This window comes from Physeter macrocephalus, chromosome 20 (genome assembly GCF_002837175.3).
Source record: "Physeter macrocephalus isolate SW-GA chromosome 20, ASM283717v5, whole genome shotgun sequence".
Classification (NCBI taxonomy): domain Eukaryota; kingdom Metazoa; phylum Chordata; class Mammalia; order Artiodactyla; family Physeteridae; genus Physeter; species Physeter macrocephalus.
Genome location: NC_041233.1, coordinates 52,659,890 through 52,679,997, shown reverse-complemented (window position 1 = coordinate 52,679,997; position 20,108 = coordinate 52,659,890). Strand labels below are relative to the sequence as shown.

The 20,108-nt window shown below is 45.2% G+C and overlaps 1 protein-coding gene across 1 annotated transcript in view; it reads left to right on the top strand.

Moving 5' to 3' along the window:
- PDLIM1 (PDZ and LIM domain 1) overlaps positions 1-18,400 on the top strand; it is a 22,636-nt gene extending 4,236 nt beyond the window's left edge. The window contains exons 2-4 of the mRNA XM_055081431.1: positions 10,860-11,052; positions 17,340-17,457; positions 17,885-18,400. Of these exons, the coding sequence (XP_054937406.1) occupies positions 10,860-11,052; positions 17,340-17,457; positions 17,885-18,071 (498 nt within the window). The 3' untranslated portion in view covers positions 18,072-18,400. The remainder of the gene's footprint in view (positions 1-10,859; positions 11,053-17,339; positions 17,458-17,884) is intronic.
- The last annotated feature ends 1,708 nt before the right edge of the window (positions 18,401-20,108 follow it).

The following is a 20,108-nucleotide window of genomic DNA, read 5'->3' as shown; positions in this document are numbered from 1 at the left end:
AGGTGGACGCGCAACCACTGCGCCACCAGGGAAGCCTTTTTTTTTTTTTTAGATTTTTTTTTTAAAGGCTGAATAATATCCATTATCTGAATATACTACATTTTCTTTATCCATTTATCTGTCAGTGGACTTTAGGTTACTTCCACCTCTCAGCTATTTATTGTAAACAATGCTGCAGTGAACATGAGTATGCAAATATTTCTATGAGAGCCTGATTTTTATTCTTTTGGACATATACCCAGAGGTGGGATTGCTGGATCATACAGTAGTTCTATTTTTAATTTTTTGAGTGATCTCCATAGTGTTTTCTATAGTGCTGTACCATTTTACATTCCCACCAACAGTGCACAGGGTTTCAGTTTTTCCATCCTCACCAACACTTGTTATTTTCTGGGTTTTTGTTTTGTTTTGGTTTTTGGTAGCAGCTATCCTAATAGGTGTAAGGTGATATGTCTCATGGCTTTGATTTGTGTTTCCCTGATGAATAGTTATGTTGACCATCTTTTCACATGGTTGTTGGCCATTGTGTATCTTTTTGGAGAAACGTCACTTCAAGTCCTTTGCCCATTTAAAAAACCTGGTTATTTGGGGGGTTTTTTGTTGTGGAGTTGTAGGAATTCTTTATATATTCTGGACATTAACTTCTTATCAGATACATGGTTTGCAAATATTTTCTCCCATTCTGTAGATTGCCTTTTCACTGTTGATTGTTTCCTTTGTTATGTAGAAGCTTTTTAGTTTAATGTAGTCCCACTTGATTTTGATCCCTGTGCTTTTGCTGTCATATTCAAGAAATCATTGCCAAGACTAATGCCATGAAGCTTTTCCCTGTTTTCTTCTAGGAGTTTTATGGTCTCAGGTCTTACAATAAGTCTTCAATTCATTTTTAGTTGATTTTTGTATACGGTGAGATAAAGGTCCGATTTCATTCTTTTGCACACAGATACCCAGCTTTCTCAATACCACTTATTGAAGAGAATATCCTTTCTGCATTGTGTATCCTTAGGACCCTCATCAAAGATCATTTGACCTTATATGCCAAGGTTTATTTCTGGGCTGCATATTCTTTTCCTTCAGTCTATATGTCTGTCTTTATGCAAGTACCATACTGTTTTGGTTACTGTAGTTTTGCAGTATGGTCTCCTCTCCACCCCACCCCCCACACCTGTTTGTTTGTTTTGGCCCTGCCATGCGGCCTGTGGGATCTTACTTCCCTGACCAGGGATCAAACCCATGCCCCCTGCATTGGAAGTGTGGAATCTTAACCACTGGACTGCCGGGAAAGTCCCCTCCACTATGTTTTGACGTCAGGAAGTGTGATACCTCTGGTCTTCTTTTTCTTCTTTAATATTTCTTTGGCTATTTGGGGTTCTTTGAGATACCATATGAATATTAGGATTTTTTTTTTCTGTTTCTGCAAAAAATGCTGTTGGGATTTTGATAGGGATTGCATTGAATCTGTACATCACTTTGAATAGTATTGACATTTTTAGCAATATTAATTCTTCTAATCCATGAAAATGGATATATCTCCATTTATTTTTGTCTTCAACTTTTTTCATTGATGTTTCATAGTTTTCAGAACAAGTCTTTTGCCTCCTTGGCTAAGTTTATTCCCAAGTATTGTATTCTTTTGTTGCTATTTTAAATAGGATTGTTTTCTTAATTTTCTTTTTGGATTATTCTTTGTTAGTATATAGAAACACAATTGATTTTTGTGTATCGATTTTGTGTCCTGCAACTTTGCTGAATTCCTTTATTAGTTTTAATAATTCTTTTTTGGCCACACACTGTGGCATGCGGGATCTTAGTTCCTTGACCAGGGATCAAACCTGTGCCCCCTGCAGTGGAAGTGTGGAGTCCTAACCACTGGACCACCAGGGAAGTCCTAGTTTTAACAATTCTTTTCTTGTATGGAAGCTTTAGGGTTTTCCACATATAAGATCATGTCATATGTGACCAAAGATAATTTTACTTCTTGCTTTCCAATTTGGATGCCTTTTATTTCCTTTTCTTGCCTAGTTGCTCTGGTCAGGACTTCTAGTACTATGTTGAATGGAAGTGGTGAGAGTGGGCATCCTTGTCTGGTTCCTGAGCTTAGAGGAAAAACTTACTTTTTCAATATTGAGTATGATGTTAGATGTAAGCTTGTCATACATGGCCTTTATTATGTTGAAGTAATTTTCTTCTATTCCTAGTTTTTTTAGTGTTTTTATCATGAAAGTATATTGAATTTTGTCAAATGCTTTTTCTGCATCAACTGAAATGATGATGTGGTTTTTGTCTTCTAATCTGCATTCTGTTAATATAGTGTATTAATTACATTGACTGATTTTTATATGTTGAGCCATCTTTGCATTTCAGAAGCAAATCCCACTTACTCATAGTGTATAATCATTTTAATGTGCTGTTGAATTCAGTTTGCTGAGGATTTTTGCATCAATATTCATGAGGGATATTGGTCTGTAGTTTTCTTTTCCTGTAGTATCTTTGTCTGGTTCTGCTATCAGGGTACTGCTGGCCTCACAGAATGAATTTGAAGTGTTCCCTCCTCTTCAGTTTTTTTTTGTTTGTTTGTTTGTTTTTTGCGGTACACGGGCCTCTCACTGTTGCGGCCTCTCCCGTTGCGGAGCATAGGCTCTGGACGCGCAGGCCCAGCAGCCATGGCTCGCAGGCCCAGCCATTCCGTGGCATGTGGGATCCTCCCGGACTGGGTCATGAACCCGTGTCCCCTGCATCAGCAGGCGGACTCTCAACCACTGCGCCACTAGGGAAGCCCTCCTCTTCAGTTTTTTGGGGAAGACTTTGAGAAGGACTGGTGTTAATTTTTCTTTGAATAGTTGGTAGAATTCTCCAGTGAAGCCATCTGGTCCTGGGCTTTTTTGTTGTTAGATTTTTTTTTTTAAGACCTTTTATGACATTTTAAAAAAATTTATTTATTTAACTTATTTATTTTTGGCCGCGTTGGGTCTTTGTTGCTGTGTGCGGGCTTTCTCTAGTTGTGGTGAGCGGGGGCTACTCTTCGTTTTGGTGCATGGGCTTCTCATCGTGGTGGCTTCTCTTGTTGCAGAGCATGGGCTCTAGGAGCGGGCTTTAGAGCACAGGCTCAGTAGTTGTGGCACACGGGCTTAGCTGCTCCGCAGCATGTGGGATCTTCCTGGACCAGGGCTCAAACCCGTGTCCCCTGCATTGGCAGGTGGACAGTACGCGGGCCTCTCACTGCTGTGGCCTCTCCCGTTGCGGAGCACAGGCTCCGGATGCGCAGGCTCAGCGGCCATGGCTCACGGGCCCAGCCGCTCCCCGGCATGTGGGATCTTCCCGGACCGGGGCACGAACCCGTGTCCCCTGCATCGGCAGGCGGACTCTCAACCACTGCGCCACCAGGGAAGCCTGGGAGATTTTTGATTACTGATTCAATCATGGTATTTATTATAGGTCTGTTCAGATTTATTTTTTCTTTCATGATTCAGTCTTGGTAGGAATTTATCGATTTCTTCTAGGCTATCCAGTTTGTTGGTATATAACTGTTCATAATAGTCTTTTATGATCTTTTTTATTTCTGTCATAGGCATGGTAGTGTCTCCTCTTTCATTTCTGATTTTTTGTTATTTCAGTCTTCTCTTTTTTCTTAGTCTAGCTAAGGGTTTGTCAATTTTGTTGATCTTTTCAAAAAACCAGACTCTTAATTTTGTTCGTTTTCCTATTTTTCTCTTTTCTATTTTATGTCTGCTGTAGTCTTTATTATTTTCTTCCTTCTGCTAACGTTACTTATTTATTTAAATTTATTTTATTATTTGGTTGCGTTTGGTCTTCATTGCTGTGCGCGGGCTTTCTCTAGTTGTGGCGAGTGGGGGCTTCTCTTTGTTGCAGTGCACGGGCTTCTCATTGCGGTGACTTCTCTTGTTGCGGAGCACGGGCTCCAGGTGCACGGGCTTCAGTAGTTGTGGCACGCGGGCTCAGCAGTTGTGGCTGGTGGGCTCTAGAGAGCAGGCTCAGTAGTTGTGGCGCATGGACTTAGTTGCTCCGCAGCATGTGGGATCTTCCCGGAGCAGGGCTCGAACCCATGTCCCCTGCATTGGCAGGGAGATTCTGAACCACTGTGCCACCAGGGAAGTCCCCTTCTGCTAATTTTAGTTTGTTCTTCTTTTTCTTGTTCCTTGAGGTGTAAAGTTTGCTTATTTGAGATATTTCTTCTTTTTAAATTAGGCATTACTGCTACTATAGTGTTTTTTCTCAGCTTTTGCTATGTCCCGTAAGTTTTGATATATTCTTTTTTCATTTTCATTTGTCTCAAAATGTTTTCTAATTTCCGTTGTGACTTCTTTGTCTCATTGTTCATGAGTGGGTTGTTTAATTTCCGCATGTTTGTAAACTTTCCAGTTTTCCTTTTGCTGTTGATTTCTAGTTTCATTCCATTGTGGTCAGAAAAGATTCTTGGTGATTTCAGTCTTCTTAAATTTGTGAAGACTTTTTTGTGGCCTAACCTGTGATCTATCTTGGAGAATGCTCTGTGTGCACTTGAGAAGAATGTATATTCTGCTGTTGTTGGGTGTAGTGTTCTGTATGTGTTAGGTACGTAGTGTTCTGTATGTGTTAGGTACAACTGGTCTATAGTGTGGTTCAGGTCCTCAGTTTGCTTATAAATCTTCTGTCTGGTTGTTCTATCCTCTTTTGTTCCTTTTTATTCCATGGTATGGATGTACCACAGTTTGTTTAACCATTCACCCATTGAAGGACATCTGGGTTGTGTCTTATTTTTGGCTATTATGGATAAAGTGGCTGTAAAGATTTGTGAACAGGTTTTTGTGTAACCATAAATTTTCATCTCTGGGATAAATGACCAGGAGTACAATTGCTGGGTCATAAGGTAGTTACATGTTTAATTTTACAGAAACTACGAAACAGTTTTGCAGAATATCTGTACCATTTTACATTCCTACTTACAATGTTTGATCTAGTTTCTCCGTATCCTCTTCAGCATTTGGTGTTGCCACTATTTTTTATTCTAGCTATTCTCATAGGTGTGTAGTAATGTATCACTGTGGTTTTAATTTGCACTTGCCTTGTGGGTAATGATGCTGAACATCTTTTCATGAGCTTATTTGCCATCAACAAAGGCTAGAGGCTTATTTGCCTCTAGTCCTTTTCCGGATATCTGGGCTCAGATCACTTCCTGCCTCTCAGCCTCGGCTGTTTTCTCAGAAGCCTCCACACTCTAGGGAAGAGGGACAGTGTACCCAGTGGAGCCAAAGAACAAATATCAGATGGTGGTGCAGTTTATCAATACAGAAGGATAGGTTTGTATGTAAACAAGTTCTAATTTGTGAGAAATAAAGCCACATGCTCTCCAGTCCACCAGGCTGTCTCCCAGGTTCAAGAATGCAGGCAATGGCTACCAACAGTTTTCTCAGCAAATTTAACCACTTTACCTTTAGGAGTAAAGACAATTTTACAAGTGCAAATGAATTATTCCAACTATGTTTACTCATTTTGCATCCACTCATTGTATAACTAGCTCACGTCATTTTAAAAAGAAAACTGAGGGACTTCCCTGTCAGTCCAGTGGTTAGGACTTAGTACTTTCACTGCCATGGGCCCAGGTTCAATCCCTGGTAGGGGAACTAAGATCCCGCAAGCCACGCAGCATGGCCAAAATAAAAAATAAAATTAAATTTTAAAAAAAGAAAGAAAACTGAGGTATAGGTTTTCCCTGGGTAATTCTCCCCAAGTTACTTCTATCTCTCCTCTCTTTTTCTTTTTCCTGTCAGCCTCCTGGGGCACTTGAAGTACTCAGGTTCTCAGCAGGAAGCAGGGTCAATAACAGCAATGAAGCTCACAGAATGAACATGCTCTGCTGCTCTCAGGGAAGGTCAAAATTTAAGTAGAAGAGACTTATCAGCTGGTCACTTGCAACAGGCTGCAGTGGGGGGAAGGGAAGCCACCACCCCTGTATGTCCACAGCTGCTGGTCCCTGCTCTTCTCTCTCTCCCTCCCACCCTCAGATGGACCTGACCATCACCAGTCAGGTGATGGGCCACCATGAGTGGTTTTAACCAAGGTGGGGATGGAAGTCCAGTTTCCCCACTCTGCTGTGTTGACACTGGAGGTTACTGGAGGCTGCTCATTATTGCTGGAGTGGGAGTTCTGGCTACCCACATGGCCTCCATAGACTCACTGCAGGTGAGTGGTGGCCTTGTCACTGCTGGGTGGAGGTGACATATGGGCTCCCTACTGGAGCCTGGAGCGTATGACCACTGTCATTCCTTGGGTCCCAAGGTCTCTGGCTGGTCTGCCTTCTTCTGTCCCCCTTTCAGAGTCTTCTTTTTGTAAATATAAATTTTATTTATTTATTTTTGGCTGCGTTGGGTCTTTTGTTGCTGCGCACAGGCTTTCTCTAGTTGCGGCGAACAGGGGCCACTCTTCATCGTGGTGCATGGGCTTCTCATTGTGGTGGCTTCTCTTGTTGAGGAGCATGGGCTCTACGTGCATGGACTTCAGTAGTTGTGGCACGTGGGCTCAGTAGTTGTGGCTCGCGGGCTCTAGAGCAGAGGCTCAGTAGTTGTGGCGCACAGGCTTAAGTTGATCCACGGCATGTGGGATCTTCCCGGACCAGGGCTCGAACCCGTGTCCCCTGCATTGGCAGGCGGATTCTTAACCACTGCGCCACCAGGGAAGTCCCCCGAGTCTTCTTGTGTTCATCTTATATAGAATGTCCAGGGTTTTTAGTTGTACTTAGTGGGAGGAATAGGGAAACATGTCTACTCCATCTTCCCAGATGGGAAAACGATCTTTATGAAGAGAATGTCTTCTCCTGTCTGGATGCATCTTATAATTCAAGCAATCCCTCTTTGCGTCCCAAACTTTGTCAAACACACAGGCAGCTTTAGTGCAGAACCAATGCTGACTTAGTATGTGAGAAAATGATGCCATTAAGGTTTTATCAGCAGTGGGAATTTTTTTCTTATGGCTTCCTTGTTTTAGTTGAGATTTATATACAGATTATTAAGTTACTGTCATAGGTGATGGCTCAAGTTTAAAAAAAAAAAATTAAAGAGTCCCTTATGTCCCCACTCTGGTCACTTCACTGTTGTGATGGAGTAGATGCTCATCCCAGGGTTGCTGTTCCAAAACCATGGGTATGCTTTTCCTCTGTTCTCCTTGACCTTCTTACCTTCACCCCAGCTGCTCTTGTGGCTAGAACAGGCCTTTGTGTCACATAAGGTCTGCAGGCTCAGCCTCTGAAATCCTCCGCTTGGCAACGAGCTCAAGTGGAGTTTTCTTCCGACGTTCTAAAGACCACCAGCCTTAAACACCCAGCTACGTCAGCCACCTCTTCAGGCAGAGTGCCACCTGGCTGTGATATCCCTGGGGAGACAGGCCCTGTGGTCAAGGCCTAAAAGACTGGCAGAAAACAAATATTTAGGGAACTGGCGTACATTCAGCACCAACTCTGACTCAGGGAGAAACAAGAAGCAGGAAACATGAAGAGTGGAATGGATAGTTACTCCAAAGGAGTTAAATTTGATTACAATCTTGTATTTTGTTATTAAAATTGTAAAGACTGGGTTTAGAAGACTGTGCTTACTTTTAGTGACCCACTCTCAGAAGTTTTTCTCCTGGTGACTCAGTCATGTAGCTCATATTTTTGAGAGCTTATCACTATAGAATTCTTCCTTTCAATGCTGTTACTATATATAAAAAGTGAGAATGCTTTTTTTGGGGGCTCCATTTCTCATGCATGTTTTTGTCCTAGAATTTTTTTTTTAATATATTGTGATGTCATTTGTCTATATCTGATAGTCTAACATCTAAGACTTGGGTCTTAGGTATTATCTTTGAATTAAACAGATCAATGCTTCAAATAAGGTGATGGGTATTGAAAGTGCTTTATAAATTGTCAAGTGGTAGAAAGATATTATCATTATTTGAGAATAAATAGTAAGCTGTTTTCTTTTCATTAATCATGGAAATACTTTCCAAGACCATTTGCTGGAAGAATATGTGATGACCTTGTAGTTTGGCTTCTGTCATTTTTAGCAGTCCCTTGGTGGCTTCCAGACATAACAACATACACCAAAGAAGGGGAAAAATTCTCCCCAAGAACATTCCACGGTCTGATCTTGATTTTAAAATAGTTCTAAGTGTAACAGAAAAAAATATTTGTCAAAATAACGTAATACATTTATTATAGGGCAAGCTCAGAACTCAAGACCCAAAGAAAGAGTCCAGCATGTATCTCAGACAACAGGGCTAAAAAGGTGGGCCACAGGAAGACGGTGGCCCCTGGTTACAACTGCTCCTCAGGGTGGCCCATCACCTGCCTGGGGGATGGAGGGAAAGAGACACGGACAGAGACCAGCATCTGTGGACGGGCAGGGGTGGTGGCTTCCCCACACCCCCCACCACCATGGCCTGCACAAGTGACCAGCTGATGAATCTCTCTACTTCCATTTTGACCTTCCCTGAGAGCAGCAGAACAGATGTCACTCTTTGAGGGCTTTGTCCTCTATTGTGAGAACCTGGTTGTAGTCAAAGGGAAAACCTAGAGCTTCACTGATGCGAGTGACCCTGCTTCCAGCCGGGGCCTTGAGTCACATTTAAAATGGAATGTGAACTGATTATGCAATGGGTGGGTGATAAACTGCACCACCATCTGGTATTTCCTCTCTGGCTCTACTGGGCACACTGCCCCTCTTCCCTAGCAGGTGGAGGCTTCTGAAAAAGCAGCCGAGGCTCAGAGGCAGGAGGTGATCTGGGCCCAGGAGGCTGGACTGCCCATGTCCCTGGCACAGCCCTGGGGGATTCCCTGCAACCCCACAGGAGCAGGGAGAGGGTGCAGTGGGGAGGAGAAAGGCACTTAATCCACTTCTCTAACACCTACCATGCCCCAGCCCTGTGCCGGGCACTGATACAGGGCAGGAACACAGTGGTGAACAAGGCAGGCCATGGCCCTGCCCTCATGGGGCTTACTTATCAAGGGAAGACAGACCGTAAAGAAACAAGTATAACTGATGGTGAGTGAGAAACAACCTGGAGAAAGATGCAGCAGAGCAAGGGGAAGAGTGACAAGGATGGAGTGGACTGTTTTAAGCTGAGGGTCGGGGACCCTCTCTGAGGAGGGACATCTGAGCCAGAGACCTGAGTGAAGTGTGGAAGCCACGGGGCTTTCTGGGGAGGGAGCGTTCCAGGCAGGGGGAGCAGGATGTGCAAAGGCCCTGAGGCTGGTGTGTCCTAGAAACCCCATGAAGGCTGGTCTCACTGGAGCGAGCAAGGGGTGCCAGGCGATGTGTTTGGAGACGGGAGCAGAGCCACATCTTGTAGGGCCTTTCTACTTTTTGTAATGCATATTTACTCCAAAGGAGGTGAATTTGGTTAAGCTTGTGTCTTGTTACTAAAACTGTGAATATTTGGTTCTGAGTCAGATGGGAACACTTGGAGCCACATCCCCACACAGTCTGATTCTTGTGTTTAAAATACCACTCTGGCCCTCTGGTCAAAAAAGTAAGGCGGTCCTGGGGGCTGAGAGTGGCTGCAGAGGGACAAGTTGCGAAGCTGGTCAGCCGTGCTGTTAACAGATGGCGTGGCTGGGACAGGGGAGGAGGGGGTGGTGCAAAGGGGTGGGACTCAGGACAGACTTCACAGGTAAAGCTGACTGGAGTTTACCTCCTTTCACTCTCCTCCTTCCCCGAAACCAGGCAGCAGAGGTGTCTCCCCTGGAAAATGGGCCCTGGGGGAAAGAGGCCGCCAGCTCTGCCTGTCTCACCCTGTCGTGGGGAGCCCAGAAGGACAGGGGGAGGTGTGGGCGGCAAGGCTTGGCTTGCCCCGTCCCTGGGCCCGAGCTGAGGCGTCTGCCCCTTGCTCAACGGAACAGCACTTCACTGTTTACAAAGTACTTACCTCGAGTGTCATACTGAGTGAAGTAAGTCAGATAAGGACAAATATCATGTGATATCGCGTATGTGTGGAATCTAAAAAATGGTACAAAGAAACTTATTTACAAAACAGAGAGTCGCAGATGTAGAAAACAGACTTATGGTTACTGGGGTTAAGGGGGGGCGGAGGTAGAGGAATAAACTGGGAGATTGGGATTGACATATACACACTACTATATACAAATAGATAACTAATAAGGACCCTGTGTATAGCACAGGGAACTCTCCTCAACACTCTGTAATGGCCTATTTGGGAAAAGAATCTAAAAAAGAATGGATATAGGCATATGTATAACTGATTCACTTTGCTGTACACCTGAAACTAACACAACATTGTAAATCAACTATACTCCAATTTAAAAAAACAAGAAAACAGAAAACAAAGTTCTTGCCTTTCTCATCCTTGCCAACAATGGTGTGAACTGAGCAGGGCAGACACTATTACTTCTGTGTAGTAGGTGAAGAGACCAGAGCTCCTTGCTGTGAGAATTAGGAGAGTTTATGGAGACAGAGAGAGCCTTTTGATGTCATCAGCAATAAAGAACACTGATCTCTGCTCTGGGGAAAGAATGTGGCCTGTACTAAGGGGACCCAGCTGAGTTTTTAGTGCTCAGATTGTGGTTGACATTTTCCCTCTTCTAAATTCTTTCGACATCATGTTATTTATGTAATTTTGAAAGAAGCACGGCATTCCCATTCCATGGGATTAGGCTAAAAAGTAATTGAATCACTGAAACTATTTGGAAAACTAGCCTCTTGTTGTCTGGAAGCAGCAGCCAGGTCTGCCTACATACACCTCACAGTATCGGCAGGAGGTCTATGGCTGCATTAAAGAAGGCTTCGTCCATTGGGATCATTTCTCTCCACCCTTTGATTCATGGGTGCCTTCTCTTGGAAGGGGGTGCCTGGTGAATTTTTTTCTCCTAACTTCTGACATGTCCTAATGAACTTGCAAACATTCTTCACAGCTTAGACCATTCTCAGCTTCCAAGCGGACTCGTCATTGACAAAGAATCTGAAGTTTACAAGATGCTTCAGGAGAAACAAGAGTTAAATGAGCCTCCGAAACAGTCCACTTCATTCCTGGTTTTGCAGGAAATTCTGGAGTCTGAGGAGAAAGGTAATCAGCCGTGTGTGTGTGTGTGTGTGTGTGTGTGTGTGTGTGTGTGGTCAGAGGCTCTTGTTCAAGGCCTGGGCTGAGGAGCAGTCATTGCTGAAACACAGACAAACACAGCCCTGAAGAGGTGGAAAGAGCACAGTGTGCTTTGCAAGGCATGGCTCTTAAAAGGCTAAAAGCTCTTTTTTTAAAAAAAAAGAGGGAACTCCGTGGCGGTCCAGTGGTTAGGACTCTGTGCTTTCACTGCTGAGGGCGCGGGTTCAATGCCTGGTCAGGGAACTAAGATTCTGCAAGCTGCGAGGCCCGGCCAAAAGAAAAAAGAAAAAGGGGGGTGGAGTTGGGGGAGGAATGAATGAGCTCCCAGCCACACCTGCCTAGCTGTTTCCTGTCACAGGCGCAAGGGGAGGCTGAGGACATGGGGAGCTTGACTGTTGTGGGATTCTGTCTTCTGTCCCTTGGCCACTGGTTTGGTTTGAGCCCACACACCATGTTTCTGTGGTGGTTGGCACCTGTGAGCGGGTGAAGGCCATGGGATATGAATGACAAGCAGAATGAAATGAATCAGCAGCAGTGAAGCCAGGCTCTGAGCTTTACTTTGGGGCCATGTGCTTGTTCTTGCTCTAGGGAGGACGGCTTCCTGAGAACCGAAGGGCCCCCAGTTTGGCCACATCCCCCCACCGAGTGACCTTAGGCAAGTCTCTGAACCTTTCCAGGCTTGTTTGCTCATATGTCAATCAGGGATGAAAACCCTTTCCTCTAAGACTGGTGTGTGGATCAAATGTTATAAATTACACAAAACACGTGTCACTGTGACTGGCACACAGTAGGTGCTTCGTAACTGTTATGATGTTTGAGACCTCATCAAGAGGCTCCAGGCCAGCCTTAGTTTGTCCACACGTGAGCTCCAATGCCCGAGGCGCCCAGGGCCACACATGGTGGCTCTGCAGGTCTCAGGAGATAGTCTGTGCCCTCTACACATCATACACTCTGTGTTTCTTACGATAATTTCCAAGTGGGTGGCAGCAAAGCTGTCTCAATAGCTTTGTAACAACAACAAGGAGAAATTCCTGGCAGATGGGTGTGTTGCAGAAGAGATGTTTTTCTCCCCTTCTCACAAAGGTGACCTGTGAGCGACAGCTCTCGGGCTTGCCCAGCTCCCAGGTGGTCATTCACAAGTGCCTCTGATTCTTGCCATCAGCCTACCTACCAGTGAGTTCTGGAGAGCTGGGTTTTGCAGCCCTTCCTGGTCTCAACGAGGCCCAACCCTCCATACTCTGCGCTGTCCCTTTCCACGAGGCTCACCGGAGCCCTGCCTTCTCTTGCTCTCTTTTTCTTCCCAGTGTGCCTGCCTGTGAGGAGAGTTGGTACTTCTGGGAGGGACACTTGGTTGTTCTGTTTCTGAGACCCGCTTCAGCCAGGCTCCTGAGGGGTTAGTTCTTTGCCCAGGGCGGCCAGTGAGGGTCAGAGCTGAGTGCCCTCTGGAAGAGTCCACCTTCCTCCTGGAAGTCCCCAGCTGCAGAGTTGGCTTCCCAGGAGTCTTTCCTGAGCTGCAGGTTCCCTCCTGAACACACTCAGCACCCAAGCTTCCTCCCCATTTGGGTGGCTCTTTAGAGAAACTGGCAATTTACAAGCACAGGATATTAGGAAAATTCTTCTTTTATGCTAGAAGGATATTGTCCCTACCAGCAATATCCCCCTTTGCTTGGAGTACCTGTGCAGTTTGGAAGTAATGAGTCATGTACTCTGTATTAAGTTCCAGTCTTAGTCCAACTGACAGATGACTTGGGGCCCAACCCTAGAGGATGACGGTTTTTCAAAACGTGAGAAACCACAACTCTACTCTGAGTAAGTGGGTGCAAAACCCTTCAGTTAAGAGAGGAAAAGTCGGTCCATTCCAGCCCAAAGTAGAACATAGACAGACATTGCAGGGCTCACCTCACTGCATGCCCTCAGGTCACAGAGGTCACAGAGAAGGACTTGAAGCCCAGGATCACTGAGCTGCCCTGAGGTGGCAGCTCCCTGCTCTTCATGCTTCATCCCTTCCATCCTGTATTCTTACCTGCCAAGCCAGGGGCTTCCATTCCCAAGGCTACCTCATGGTTCTAGTTGGCAGCTGGTGCTCCAGCCATCATGCCTACTTCCAGGGACCAAGAAGGAAGAACAGAGAAGGGCTTTTTGGGGAATCCCCCTTTCAGATGAACCAGCTTTCTTTTTCCCAGAAGTCCCACATGACTATTCCACTTATATTTTGACCAGAATTTAGTCACATGGCCCCATCTAGTTGCAAGAGAGTCTAAGAATTATAGTTTTTCTCACCTGGGCTGGTTGGCTGGATATCTTCTTGCTCCAAAGAAAATAAAAATTTTGCTAAAAAGGAAAAAGGAGATAATAGATCTTGTGGTCTCTCCCTTATCTCTTCATATGCACTTGCATTAAATTTTCACTGAATGGAACAGCATAAGTTCCAATCCAGACATCTACCACATGCAGAAGGCTCTCAAGCGAGGGAGCTCAAATACCTGTTTTCATTTGAGATGAAATGGTCAAAGCTCAGGGCAGTGGCTGGTGCATGGTAAAGGCACTTCGTGAGGGTTACTATCATTCGAGAAGCCCTGTGGTTAATGAAGCAGCGCTGCACCACCAGCACTGGTGTCCAGGATCTGCCCGAGACCCACCACGAGACCCCCAGCAAGTGACTCGTCTCTCTAAGCCCTACTCTATCTGCCCACATCCGGTGAGGCTAATAATGGCTACTTCACGGGTAGTTTAAAGCCTTAAGGGAAACAGTGCGTGTAATGTGCCAGGCACACAGTCAGTGAGGCCCCCGAGGGAGGTCTGGCTGCAGCAGGGCTTGGTGATAAATCTCCAGACTCAATATGGGTCTTCTCAATTGGGGTGAAATTCAGCCTCTGGACTAGGAGAAAGGGTCCTGGGTTCCTCACACTTCCTCTTGCTCTGGGTTCAAATTCTAAAAATTGCAGGGAGAAGGAGGCTTTATTTTTTTTTCACTGTGGGGACATATACCTAACACAAAATTTACCGTCTTAACCATTTTTAAGCGTACGATTCCATGGCACCGAGGACATTAATACTGCTGTGCTGCCATCTTCACCGTCCAGCCACAGAACTCATCTTGCAAAACCGAAACTCTGCACCCACTCCTAATGGCTCCCTCCTCCCCAGACCATGGAAACCACCATTCTACTTTCTGTTTCCATGAATTTGACTATTCCGTTTATTTCATGTGAGTGGAATCATGCAGTATTTGTCCTTTTGTACCTGGCTTATTTCACTTAGCATAATGTCCTCAAGGTTCACCCATGCTGTAGCATGTGTCAGCATTTCCCTCCTTTTTAAGGCAGAATAATATTCTGTGGTATGTATACACCACATCTTGTTTATTCATTCATCTGTCCCCAGCCATCATGGACTGAGAAACACAGTGGGGACCCCAGGCTCTGAGATAAGAAAGCTGGAGACTTGCTCAGGAAGTATCTAGGCTCATTTTGGCTGGTTCCCAGGGTTCCAGGAAAATCCTCAGATGGTCTGCAGTCAGATCATGGAGGACCACCAGGTGCAAGGTTAAGGACCATGAATTCGATTCTATACGTAATGTAGTCACAGAGGGTTGTTGAGCATTGAAGTGGATAGTAAAAAGGCTGTGCTTTACTCCATTCATTTTCACTTTTTTCCCAAAAGCTTTGAGATGCAAGGTTCATTGGAAGGACAGAGATTTGAAAATTTTTGTAGTAGCCCACAGTCTGAAGGGAGCTATTTCTACTGTAAGCTAGTGGAGAGGGAAGAAAGAAGGGAAATTTCTTTTGCATTTGCAGTGTTGGCTGAATAGGTGAGAGAAGAAAATGGAGCCAGCAGGTGGCGCTGCAGAGCTGAACAAGCTGCAGTGAGGCGGGCTTTATCTGGGAGCCCAGCAGAGAGCGGTGTCACTGTCCAGGGCTTGCTGTTTTTTTAAATTGTAGTACAGTTGATGTACAATATTACTAAGTTTCAGGTGTACAACATAGTGATTTAACAGATTAGATTCTTTGTTTCAAGTTATTGTAAAATATGGGCTATATTTGCTGTGCTTTACAGTATATCCTTGTAGCTTATGATTTTGTACACGGTAGTCTGTACCTCTTAATCTCCTGCCCTTATCTTGCCCCCGCCTTCTCCCTCCCCACTGGTAACCACTAGTGTGTTCTCCATATCTGTGAGTCCCTTTCTGTTTTGTTCGATTTATTTATTGTTTAGATTCCACACATAGGTGATAGCATAGAGCATTTGTCTTTCTCTGCCTGACTTATTTCACTAAGCAGCATCCCCTCCAGGCCCATCCGTGCTGTGGCACATGGCAAGACTTCCTCTGGCAGAGGGCAGCAGCTCAGTGGGGTCAGGGCCAAGCCACACGAGTGCACGTCGTGCTTCTGCCCAGACACGGCTCACATCTGCTCGCGCTCCGACGGCCAAAGCAAGTCTTGTGGCCAAACCCAAAGTTGATGGGGTGGGGGAGTATACTCCACCAAGAGCAAGTTTTCCTCAGCCTTAGTGCTGTTGACACTCTGGGCCAGGTAAGTCCTTGTGGTGGGCTGTCCTGTGCGTTTTAGGACACTCAGTGGCACCCCTGGCCTCTACCCACTAGATGCCAATAGCACTCCCTTGCAATTGAGACAACCAAAACTGTTGCTAGGGAAGAAGATCACCACCAGTAGAGAATCACTGACCTACTGGGAAGCACGGGAGGGTACGGATAACTGCAGATAAAATATTATACAGTCTGCCACGCCTAGCCAACCCTAAATGCCCCTATGTCACACGCAATCTCAACTTTTGGTTCAGAAGTGCCAGCCAACATATGGGGACTCGTTTCTGAAAAGGACAAGCGAGCTAGGGCCCTCATTTGTCAGCCTCAGGATTGACCAGCATGGCTGCAGATAGGGGATGACCCTCTCCCCGCCCCCTCACCTGACACAAAAAGCCATTTTTCGCTCTTATCCAGTGGTTCTCAAAGTGTGGTTCCTGGACCAGCAGCAGCAGTACCTGAGAACTTGTTAAAAATGCAAACCCTTGGGCCCCACCTCAGGCCTGCTTAACCAGAAACTCTAGTAGGAGTGGGCCCAGCGATCTGGGTTTTAATGAGCCTGCCAGGTGATTCTGATGCACAACAGCATTTGAGAACAGCTGTTTTAGTCTAAAGAAGTGGATTTTAACCTGGAGTATAGAACAGGATCCTGGGGCCCCTGCACCTGGAGATGCTCCTTCAGCAGGTCTGGGGTAGAGCCTCTTCTGTGAATTTTATGAAATCTCTCCTGGTGCCCAGGATGCTCACAGAGGCCCATTCAGAACCATCAGTGTAGAGACTTCTCCAGCTTCCTGAGCCAAAGCATGTTGGACTAAGAGAGGGACCGTCATGCATTTGTCATGGCATTTCATCATCTATTTCTTGTGTATTTATTGAGCCTCTATTAATTTGTTAAGCCCGTGGTAGGCTCTGTGGAGTATTGAAAAATAAATGAAATAGGGTTCTGGTGCTCCAGTAATTTGCAGTCCAGACAGAGAGACGTGTAAATAGCTGACAAACCTAACAATGTTTGCTAGGTCACATCACAGTAAAAAAAAATGTGATGTGGAAACACAGCCAGCCAAATATATAGCAATAACAGTAATTTTAGTAGCTTACCATTAATAGCTACCATAACACAGGGCTCTACACAGGTGATGAACCGGGCTGTAGGCAGTTCAGCACCCAGCAACTTAGGAGCTTTGTTTTGTACACAGAAAGCTGACTGCAGGAAGGCTACTGCTGACTCTGCTCTGTAGCAGGTGGTTTTTATCTGGCTGCTTGTAGCGTACTCTACTATAATGGTTTTGTTCTCTTTGTAATGTGGGTTTCTTTTGGCATCTGACTACACTGCCTTTCGATTATCAGACATTTTAATTTATTTTTTTCTATCTATACAAAGCATTTTTAAGTCCCATATCAGCGTTTGCATGTATTTAATCAGCATGTAATGTAATTTGTGTTTTGAGGGCTGACCATGTGCCAGGGAGGGCTTTATGTGTTTTTAAATCTTTTTGTCCCACTGTGAAGGGGAAATGATCTCCTGTTTTATAGAAAAGGAAACTGCAGACCAGAGAAGTAACTTGCCCAGGATCACACAGCAGAGTCAAGTCTGTTTGACTCCAGTGCCCATGACCTTGCTGGAACATACATATAAGTGAATCTGAAAGAGCTAAATGATACTTATGCAATTCTACACTTCCGGCCAACCCAAGTGTTTTCCTCCGTTTAGGGGATCCCAACAAGCCCTCAGGATTCAGAAGTGTTAAGGCTCCAGTCACCAAAGTGGCTGCATCGATTGGAAATGCCCAGAAGCTGCCCATGTGTGACAAGTGTGGCACCGGCATTGTGTGAGTATCTGCCTTCCAGGGCATCAGAGGCCCTGCAAGTTGGGTAAACCATGAAAATGTGGAAAGTGCTGGATGTTGCACATTTTGGGTGTGATGGAGAAAAAAATCCTGCCTGGAAAATGGAGAGGGCAGGTAGGTCCTGTGTCCCAGAGCCAGGTGGTGAAGGCTTTCCTTGGCTGTAGAACCCTTAAGGTATGAACATGTAAAACCAGAAAAAGCAGGGCTGCTCTGCTGAAGTGGGAAGGACTTCCCGAAGGCTTCAAGGGTAATGTCTTTGGACCCCAGGCATGAGAAGCCCCTTTATGACTGGAGGCCAGTTAGGAGGCTCTGATCTGCCACATGGGCCCCTTGGGAGGAGCCCCCAAGCCTGGTGCCCCCTTCAGGTGCTTGTCACTAAAGGAGCCCCTCTCCTCCCTCCCTGCTGCAGCGGCGTGTTTGTGAAGCTGCGGGACCGTCACCGCCACCCTGAGTGTTATGTGTGCACTGACTGTGGCACCAACCTGAAACAGAAGGGCCATTTCTTTGTGGAGGATCAGATCTACTGTGAAAAGCACGCCCGGGAGCGGGTCACTCCACCCGAGGGCTACGATGTGATCACTGTGTTTCCCAAGTGAGCCGGCAGCTCAGCACCGAACGCTGGTCTCCCAACGAACCCCTGCTGCATCTTGTCCTCTGAAAGCTCTGGCTTCTCTTATCTAGAAAGTTCTCTCTTACTTTGGTTTTATCCCTGCTCGTCAGCTAACTGACTCACGCTGGCTGTGTGATGCCCGCTTTTATAATTAACGGAAGATGGTTTTGTTCAGTGTCCCCTTACCAGCATCACTGTCTTCTCTTCTCCTCCATTCATCTCTGCTGCAAATGGACATCAGCCAAACTTGAACCAAACCAAATTTAATATGTCTGACAATGATTTCGTTTCACCCAATAAATTAATAGACTTCAAGGCAGTGTGGTGTCTCTTTTTCATGTGACCATGTATCCTATTTCCTGTCTCAAGCCAGACGAGATTTCTGAGGCCTCTCCTCTTGTTTGGGGGTTCCCATACCTCTGAGATTTGCAGGCCTTCTCCTCCAGGTGTGAGAAAACTGGCATCTGAAAACAGTGTTTTGTTTTTTTTTTTCTGGCCCCACCATGTGGCAAATGGGACCTTAGTTCCCCGAGCAGGGATTGAACCCGGGCCCTTGGCAGTGAAAGGTCACAGTCCTAACCATTGGACCACCAGGCAATTCCCAACAGCCATATTCTTACATTTCTTTGAAGATTGCTCCAAATTATCTTTCTCTGATGTTAATATAAGATAGTTATGTTGTGATGAAATGTTTTCTTTACATCTGGCTGTTTGGGGACTTAGAGGAAATGAATGCTTTCCAAATAATAGATGGTGAGCTTTACCAGGCTGGTTTGCTGCCATCACAACCCCTCTCCTTTGTGAAGGGAAGCAAACTCAGGACCGTGGCCAGCAGCCCTAAACCTGCAGGTTGCTCAGGGAAGTGGCAAATGCATCCTCCTCCAGGAAGAGACCCGGAACCCTGGCCATTAAGGGGCCTTGAGTCAGAGATCTTACTTAGGTTACCGTAAGTCATCTCTTGGTGACCAACCGCTAAAGGAGTCATTTGCTCAAACAGTAGCACCCCCGTTGCTCTAGAGACTGATTTGTTAAGAGAGATGGACAGGTCACTCCACCAACCCTTCTTCCTCTGAAACAGCAAATCATCTACCCTTAAGTAGTATTCATCACCGCGGGCAATAGCTGATGTCCTTTACTGATGAAGGGACTAGTTTTCTAATAGTAAGGATTCTAGTTAGATGGTAGTGCTGGGATTTCACTTTGCAGATCTCTGAAACTTGGACACACTGCAGACAGTTTAGACACAAGCAGTTCTAATCTATAAGACTGAAGAAAAACTTTCAGGCAGAAAATTACTTCATGTTAAAGCTCTTGATTTTTCCTTCTATCTTTTCCTTCCTTCCTTTCTCTATTAATCCTTACTTTAAACTCTTTCTGTTTCTAAGTTTGTAAAAGGCAAGGTGGCTGAAACTTTGTAATTTGGGCAAATCAACATAAAATGAAAGCTCTCTGAACCACAGCAAGTTTGATGCATTTACAAATACAGTAACAACTGTGACTTGGGTTTATTGACTGGAGGGGGATGAATGGGTAATATATATTCTTATAACTTTCTCCAGTCCTTTTCCTCAGATAATGTGCCAAATGTCTGATGCTTTTCTTGTTCAACGACAGTATTAGTTCTTAGGAGTGGATCTTACATACAGGGTGCCTCCCTTCCGGTGGAGGCCAGATACTGGGAGTGTCAAGTGACCACTATGGCTGTTTTCCATGGCCTCCAAGGCTAATTCGTTTCCCGACAAAATGAAACAGGATGTCAGCATTACTGTCCTCAGTGCAAGCTGTGTTTTGTGGCCAAGAACTCCTCTTTTCCTCCAGTCTTTAGTTTATATTGATAGAGTTATTTCCTGCCAAGAGCAATTTAAGATTTGACCTATTTCTTGTCCTTCTTGCCTACCATGTTCATCTGATTTTATTTCTTCTGTCACGTTTACCCTAAAATGAAGGCAAAATGGAAGAAATGTATTGGAATATCTCTGATCTGACTTTCATCATTCTTTAATCACTAAGCTTTTGGACAACT